Source organism: Paralichthys olivaceus, chromosome 7 (assembly GCF_024713975.1).
Source record: "Paralichthys olivaceus isolate ysfri-2021 chromosome 7, ASM2471397v2, whole genome shotgun sequence".
Lineage (NCBI taxonomy): Eukaryota > Metazoa > Chordata > Actinopteri > Pleuronectiformes > Paralichthyidae > Paralichthys > Paralichthys olivaceus.
Genome location: NC_091099.1, coordinates 23,032,829 through 23,041,385, shown reverse-complemented (window position 1 = coordinate 23,041,385; position 8,557 = coordinate 23,032,829). Strand labels below are relative to the sequence as shown.

The window sequence follows — 8,557 nt, the reverse complement described above, 5'->3', positions numbered from 1 at the left end:
CAGCAGCAGATTAGTGGAGTTTTACAGGGGCCACCGAGTCGCCTCCTCTGGCTCATAGACTGGAATAGCAGCATAGAGCTCAACATACAGCTCCTATACTGTCACTGTCCATAGAGGGAGGCTGAAAAATGACTGCAGACTCCAGACTGCAACCATTTTTGGAGACAGTGCAACTCAATGTTATTAACTAGTGCAACTTGCAAATATGTGAGCAGATGAGAACTTTTTGTGTGTGTGCTCCCATGCTCCTCAGACACACATGAAATATGAGTCATCAACATTAATTAAACAGACACCATCGATTAATAACTGAATACGTGATCCATCAGCCATCATCAAAATCATAACCATCCTGAGCCTTTTATTCAAGATCAATTTTTGCTAACAGGGCCAGAGTCCATTTTATTTATTGTTTTTGTTATGCGCGGTTTATTCGATTTATGTGTTATTTATTGAGAAAACTATATTATTTCAAATTATAATTCATATGTCTGACTGAATAATCTTAAAAATTTAAAGTTCATTGCTCTTTTACAGGTTGTACTTGCAGGATTATGCTATAATATTATCATTATTTCAGTGGTATGATATTGTTTTTCATTATCATTTATCACATTCATTTCTGGGACAATATGTCATCCAAATTCATGACAGGCTTACCTTAATATTTTCAATAATGCACCAAGTTAGAGGTTTCCTTGCATAGTTTACACCTTTGGTTTTCTGACAATTTCTTTCCTATCCAAGCAAAATTGGTATTGTACACTGAAATATCCCTAATCGATATTGAATTGGAAATCAAATCGAAAATCCAATCAAATCGAGATCTTGTGATCGATTTGGGAAATCAGTGGTGATCCCCAGCCTTGATCAGCATCTACTAAGTAACAAAAGTAAAAGTGCTAAAGAGACAATTTCAGAATGCTACAGGACAGGACTCTCAGCACAGAAGAGGATTAAGTCTGATGTCAGAGCGTCCCTGCATGTGGACACAGTGGAGGACTTGAGTAGAATAAGTCTTAAGGGAACCTTCTTCAAAGTCTCTTCTTAAAACTGTTTTATCACAACTTAAAGGGCTGTTTTTACATGCTGTGTCTTATTTTTGAGAGTAACTTTATCCTCCCTTGCAAAATAAACAAATTATCTTTCTCTTGTTTTAATTGACATTCCTTTAATTTCCAAATTATCTTTCTTTTAAGCACTTTGTAACATTGCCACGAAAGCTGTCAGCCTATAACGTTAAATCCATGTTTTCCTGCAATTTTGAATTTTGAAGTAAACTATTGCTGTGGGCTCAGTCGTTTGTTTTACAGACTTGTGTCTAAAATAATATTAGAGCATCTTTATCATACATAATAATAATAATAACCCTCACAGACTTTATCCCCACCCACTGTGCAATAAATATTTATAAATCATATACTGTGCAATAACCATTTACTGGGCATTATTGTGCAATAATCACGGACTGTGCAATAATCATGACTTTGCAATAAACATATACTACCCTGCAATTGATCATGACTGTGCAATAATGTGCAATACTCATCCATCCACTGTGCAGTATTTATTTATCATACTGGCCATAATCACTGCTGTGTGTGTAATACTCATTCATGTGCAATACAGCTCCTTGAATATAGTTACATGTATATTTGTAAATGTTGTCCGTTTCCACTATTTCAAATAAAAATCATTTTTTAACTTTTCAGTATTTTTGTACTCATATGAGTGGCTCTATAATTTCATTGTACATTCTGTTCAATGACAATAAAGCCATTCTTATTCTTAAAACAACAATAATGATGATATTGACGACACGAGGCTCCAGCTCTCCTTCCTTCCAGGTGTATTTCTGCACACAGATGACTGCAGCTCGTGACTAAAGCAACATGGTGGCTGCCTCCCTCTGGCTCCTGTCCTCACACCTCTCAACCCACCTTCTCCCCCCCGGCCTCACACTAACCTGAGGACGAACCCCTGTCTCCCAGCCAATGAGAAGCACACAGTCCCTCCCAACCCACAGCCATTGGTTGCTGGAGCTGACAATAGTGACGCGTGCCCAAACACTGACCTGTTCAAGGACATTCTGTAAAAGTCACTTATTCAAACTTTCATCTTTCTAACTAGGCTGAACTCTATTACTAAACCGTCAACACATTATAACAGTCAACATTAACTTTCACTACCAGTCTGTTACACTATCTTTAACTCCACAACACATACATATATCATTCTGAAGATGGACGTTCATTGATAGGTGTCAATCAAAATTCAAACATCAATATTTGGTGTGTTGTCATGGCAACAGTGCCTGTGATCTCTGCAGAATCAAATCAATACTGACCTCTGCTCTGTCAGTTTTCGTCCTGATCTTCCAACGACCACTTGTGTCCGGATCATCTCTACATCGAGCAACTCTCTGCATCGTGACATTTTACATTCACCGTCCAGCGCTTTGTCGAATAGTGTCAGGTACAACTTGAAGACAACAATGGAGAAATCCAAGGCCACTACCGGAATCTACAAGCCCATCGAGGTATGTGCGAACACAGTTTCCTGCTGGAGTTGGACTGGAAACATTTTTAATGTAGTTTAAACTCTACATTCAAACACATTTCACCTCTTAGCCCTTCCCCTCCTTTTTTCAACAACAACCTTTAAAATATCGCTGGCGTTGGCATGCTAGCGTTTTGTTTAAGAGAGTCTAATTTAGCGATGCTAACGCTAGCTACTACAACCGTTAACGTTAGCATGCTAGCGATTTTCCTCAGGTTGTTTTGGGGGAAAAAAGACCATAATACATTGAAACGATATTAAACTAAGATATTACGAATATTATCGTAATTTTTACAAGCATGTATAATTTCCTGTTACTGAACTTAACTCTGTTTCAAGGGGCAAGATAACCCTGGAACACAAGGGGCTGGGAGGAGAGGTGATGATGGGATATTAAAGTGTAGAATGACATTCTCTCATTTCATGACAGGAATTGTTTCAAACGCCATGTTATGAGACGTCTCAGCAGTGCTGCTGGCACACCATCTCCTACACGGGACAGGTGAGTAAGACCCACTGTAGTTTCCAGTCTGCATCAAAATGAACGGTGTCCTTTATTTATACATAAAGACAAATATTTACATGTAAGATGTTTGACCTATTGTCTGTTGTGTAGACTGCAGTTATGACTGAGCTGCTGAGACTTCAGGAGAACAATCAGCTCCCCTCATCAGTGTCTGGTGAAGACATGGTGAACCTGATCGAGGAGGAGAGCAAGAAGTCTCTGAGAGTGCAGTAAGTTATTAACACACACACATTCCAGTACTACATCTGGCCTCAACTCTGCTCATGTCACACCATGAGGAAGAGGAGCCGTAATGATGAAGCTTGTGTTTTCTTTCTGTGTGAAGGTTCTGGGAGTTTCAGCTGGAGGACTACAAAGACCCTGAGTTCCTCCCACTGCTCAAACTGTTCAATCTGGTGAGTCCACAGTCCTGAGAAGACGTCTCAGGAGTTTGGCTTCAATTGTTACATGACTCTTGATTTCTTCTTTAAATTCGTCCAATCGTCTCCTCACATCCTCATTCCTTGTTTCAGGTCTGGGAGGTGAGCAACAATTTGAAGAAGAGGGACATTGAGTTCGAGGCACGGCAGTTCCTCAAGTCCCCAAAGACCATACCTCCTAAATTCAAGTGAGTTGAGTCACATTTCACACATTTCTCACCGTATATATGTGTGTGTGTGTCTGTGTGTGTGTGTGTGTGTGTGTGTGTGTACATCACTCCTCCAATACTTTTCATTTGGTTGCTCTGCAGTGGTTGTTTTTTGTCTGTGCTGTTGTGAAGTGGTGTTAACACAAATTTTCAATGACTGAAACCTACAGTAATCCCGGGATCCTCAGTTTGGCTGAGAAATTCTCCAGCATCCTGAAGGAGCGGCATCAGCAGCCCCTCACCTCCAAACATCTGGGCCCACGAGAGGTGGTGCTGGAGGTGGTTCCTAAGGTGCTTCAGGGCTTCTGGCTGCCTCCTGAAGGCACCGGCATGAACATGCCATCCCAGCACCTCAGTGTTCTGGCTGTTAGCCTGACCAAAGCAGTGGAGGACGAGGTCTCCAAACTTCTGCCCTCACTGCTCCGTGAAGTCAGCTTCACCCGCTCCACCAGGGACAAACTGGTCCGGTCAACTCTGGACATTGTGACACAGAGCTTCACTCCCCCCGTCCTGATGGAGAAGATCAGCTGCTTTGCAGCAGATCTGATGAAGTCCATCACCACCGTCGCTACAAGGAACATCTGTGAGCTGTTTCAGCCACAGATCTCAACAAAGGAGCCAAACACCATCGTTGAAGAGGTGAAGCAGGAGCCTCATCAGGAGTCAGAATTAACTCCTCCTCCACCAGCTCCTGTGACTCCTCCTGCTGAGCCTGCTGTGGTCCTGGAGGTTACAACAACAGTGAAATCTGATGCCACCAAAGGCCTCTACAAGCCTATCAAGGTATGTGTGACCACCTTTTCTGCTGGAGTTGGACTGTAAACATTTAAAGATGTAGTTTAAACTCTGAATATGAAAGTGTAGAATGACATTCTCTTATTTCATGACAGGAATTGTTTCAAACACCTGTATATGAGCTGTCTCAGCAGTGCTGCTGGCACACCCTCTCCTATAAGGTCCAAGTGAGTAAGACCCACTGTAGTTTCCAGTCTGCATCAAAATGAAGTCACTAAAATAAACATAAAAACAAAGATTTACATATAAAGACGTTTGACCTATTGTCTGTTGTGTAGACTGCAGTTATGACTGAGCTGCTGAGACTTCAGGAGAACAATCAGCTCCCCTCATCAGTGTCTGGTGAAGACATGATGAACCTGATCGAGGAGAAGAGCAAAACGTCTCTGAGAGTGCGGTAAGTTATTAACACACACACATACACACATACACACACACACACACATACACATTCCAGTACTACATTTGACCTCAACTCTGCTCATGTCACACCAGTGTGTGTGTGAGGAAGAGGAGCAGTAATGATGAAGCTTGTGTTTTCTTTCTATGTGAAGGCTCTGGCAGTTTCAGCTGGAGGACTACAATAACCCTGAGTTCCTCCCACTGCTCAATCTGGTGAGTCCACAGTCCTGAGAAGACGTCTCAGGAGTTTGGCTTCAATTGTTACATGACTCTTGATTTCTTCTATAAATTGGTCCAATCGTCTCCTCACATCCGCATTCCTTGTTTCAGGTCTGGGAGGTGAGCAACAATTTGAAGAAGAGGGACATTGAGTTCGAGGCACGACAGTTCCTCAAGTCCCCAAAGACCATACCTCCAAGGTTCAGGTGAGTTGAGTCACATTTCAAACATTTATCACCTTATGTGTGTGTGTGTGTGTGTGTGTGTGTGTACATCACTCCTCCAATACTTTTCATTTGGTTGCTCTGCAGTGGTTGTTTTTTGTCTGTGCTGTTGTGAAGTGGTGTTAACACAAATTTTCAATGACTGAAACCTACAGTAATCCCGGGATCCTCAGTTTGGCTGAGAAATTCTCCAGCATCCTGAAGGAGCGGCATCAGCAGCCCCTCACCTCCAAACATCTGGGCCCACGAGAGGTGGTGCTGGAGGTGGTTCCTAAGGTGCTTCAGGGCTTCTGGCTGCCTCCTGAAGGCACCGGCATGAACATGCCATCCCAGCACCTCAGTGTTCTGGCTGTTAGCCTGACCAAAGCAGTGGAGGACAAGGTCTCCAAACTTCTGCCCTCACTGCTCCGTGAAGTCAGCTTCACCCGCTCCACCAGGGACAAACTGGTCCAGTCAATCCTGGACAGTGTGACAGAGAGCTTCCCTCGCCCCGTCCTGATGGAGAAGATCAGCTGCTTTGCAGCAGATCTGATAAAGTCCATCACCACCGTCGCTACAAGGAACATCTGTGAGCTGTTTCAGCCATAGATTTCAACAAAGGAGCCAAACACCATCGTTGAAGAAGTGAAGCAGGAGCCTCATCAGGAGTCAGCATTAACTCCTCCTCCACCAGCTCCTGTGACTCCTCCTGCTGAGCCTCCTGTGGTCCTGGAGGGTACAACTAAGCTGGTAACTAAGCTGGTCACCAAGGCCAAGGCATCCACCTGTTCTCTGGACCCCATGCCCACAGCCTTGGTCAAGGCATGTCTACCTACCATCTGCCCCATCATGGTGGATATCATCAACTCCTCCTTGGAATCTGGCATTGTACCCTTAAGCTTCAAAATGGCCTCAGTTACTCCCGTCCTCAAAAAGCCTGGTCTCAACCCGGATGACCTCAATAAATACCGGCCGATCTCCAACCTTCCTTTCCTCAGCAAAATCCTGGAAGGTGCAGTTGCCGCCCAACTCCATCTGCACATGTCTAGCCATGAGCTCTATGAACCCCTTCAATCCGGTTTCAGAACACAGCACAGAGACCGCCCTCATCATCGTCCGCAACCTGGGTGTCATTTTTGACTCCACCCTCTCCTTCCACTACCAAATCAAATCCATCACAAAATCTGCTTTCTACCACCTCAAAAATATCTCCAGACTCCGGCCATCGCTCTCTGACTCCGTGGCAGAGACCCTTATCCATGCCTTCATAACCACCCCCACCCCACCACCCCACCCTCATCCAACTTCACTGGCTTCCTGTCAAGTCCCGCATCCATTTCATAATCCTACTCCTAACCTACAACTCCCTCCATGGGCTTGCCCCCCAGTACCTGTCTGACCTCCTCTGCCCTCATCACCCATCCCTGAACCTGCGGTCCTCAGACTTGGGTCTGCTCTCTACCCCACGCACCAGCCTGCAAACTTTTGGTGACAGAGCGTTAAGCTTGGCTGCCCCCACCCTCTGGAACTCTCTCCCATCTCACATCTGCAATGCCCCATCTTTGGACACCTACAGGAAACTCTTGAAGACTGTAAGTTATTAATACACACACAATCACGACACTTGGCCTCAACTCTGCTCATGTCACACCATGAGGAAGAGGAGCAGTAATGATGAAGCTTGTGTTTTCTTTCTGTGTGATGGTTCTGGGAGTTTCACCTGGAGGACTACGATAACCCTGAGTTCCTCCCACTGCTCAAACTGTTCAATCTGGTGAGTCCACAGTCCTGAGAAGACGTCTCAGGAGTTTGACTTCAATTGTTACATGACTCTTGATTTCTTCTTTAAATTCGTCCAATTGTCTCCTCACATCCTCATTCCTTGTTTCAGGTCTGGGAGGTGAGCAACAGTTTGAAGAAGAGGGACATTGAGTTTGAGGCACGACAGTTCCTCAAAGACCATACCTCCAAGGTTCAGGTGAGTTGAGTCACATTTCACACATTTATCACCTTGTGTCTGTGTGAATGTTTGTGTGCATGTGTGCGTTTATGTGTATGTATACATCGCTCCTCCAATACTTTTCATTTTGTTACTCCTCCTGCTGAGCCTGCTGTGGTCCTGGAAGTTACAACAACGGAGAAATCTGATGCCACCAAAGGCACCTACAAGCCCATAGAGGTATGTGTGAACAGTTTTGTTGCAGGAGTTGGACTGTAAACATTTAAAGATGTAGTTTAAACTCTGAATATGAAAGTGTAGAATGACATTCTCTTATTTCATGACAGGAATTGTTTCAAACACCTGTATATGAGCTTTCTCAGCAGTGCTGCTGGCACACCCTCTCCTATAAGGTCCAAGTGAGTAAGACCCACTGTAGTTTCCAGTCTGCATCAAAATGAAGTCACTAAAATAAACTTTGTCCTTTATTTATACATCAAAACAAAGATTTACATATAAAGACGTTTGACCTATTGTCTGTTGTGTAGACTGCAGTTATGACTGAGCTGCTGAGACTTCAGGAGAACAATCAGCTCCCCTCATCAGTGTCTGGTGAAGACATGATGAACCTGATCGAGGAGGAGAGCAAGAAGTCTCTGAGAGTGCAGTAAGTTATTAACACACACACATTCCAGTACTACATCTGGCCTCAACTCTGCTCATGTCACACCATGAGGAAGAGGAGCAGTAATGATGAAGCTTGTGTTTTCTTTCTGTGTGAAGGTTCTGGGAGTTCCAGCTGGAGGACTACAAAGACCCTGAGTACCTCCCACTGCTCAAACTGTTCAATCTGGTGAGTCCACAGTCCTGAGAAGACGTCTCAGGAGTTTGGCTTCAATTGTTACATGACTCTTGATTTCTTCTTTAAATTCGTCCAATCGTCTCCTCACATCCTCATTCCTTGTTTCAGGTCTGGGAGGTGAGCAACAGTTTGAAGAAGAGGGACATTGAGTTCGAGGCACGGCAGTTCCTCAAGTCCCCAAACTTCTGCCCTCACTGCTCCGTGAAGTCAGCTTCACCCGCTCCACCAGGGACAAACTGGTCCAGTCAATCCTGGACAGTGTGACACGGAGCTTCACTCGCTAAATATTGTTGTGTAAACTGATATTGTTGTTTTTCATTTTTCACTTTGTCAAATAATAAATGTATTTTTGCATTGCAGTCTGTCTCTATCAGTCATTTTCATTTGTTGCGAACTGCAACAGGAAATTAAAACTTTGATTAAT

General features: G+C 44.0%; 1 protein-coding gene across 1 annotated transcript; it reads left to right on the top strand.

The window, feature by feature from the left end:
* The first annotated feature begins 2,134 nt into the window (after positions 1-2,134).
* LOC109624266 (uncharacterized) lies at positions 2,135-7,693 on the top strand. Its single transcript, XM_069528895.1, has 13 exons — positions 2,135-2,539; positions 2,990-3,061; positions 3,176-3,294; positions 3,411-3,480; positions 3,598-3,692; positions 3,884-4,496; positions 4,604-4,675; positions 4,787-4,905; positions 5,063-5,123; positions 5,241-5,335; positions 5,509-7,106; positions 7,224-7,511; positions 7,619-7,693. The coding sequence occupies exons 1-11, from the start codon at positions 2,495-2,497 to the stop codon at positions 5,939-5,941; spliced, it is 1,794 nt and encodes a 597-aa protein (XP_069384996.1). The 5' UTR covers positions 2,135-2,494; the 3' UTR covers positions 5,942-7,106; positions 7,224-7,511; positions 7,619-7,693.
* The last annotated feature ends 864 nt before the right edge of the window (positions 7,694-8,557 follow it).

Bases quoted from the DNA above. Each gene is read 5' to 3' on its own strand.
- LOC109624266 (XM_069528895.1), top strand. From the start codon at position 2,495: ATGGAGAAATCCAAGGCCACTACCGGAATCTACAAGCCCATCGAG. The intron at 3,062-3,175 runs GTGAGTAAGACC...TCTGTTGTGTAG, and splicing joins CCATCTCCTACACGGGACAG to ACTGCAGTTATGACTGAGCT. The intron at 4,906-5,062 runs GTAAGTTATTAA...TTCTATGTGAAG, and splicing joins AAAACGTCTCTGAGAGTGCG to GCTCTGGCAGTTTCAGCTGG.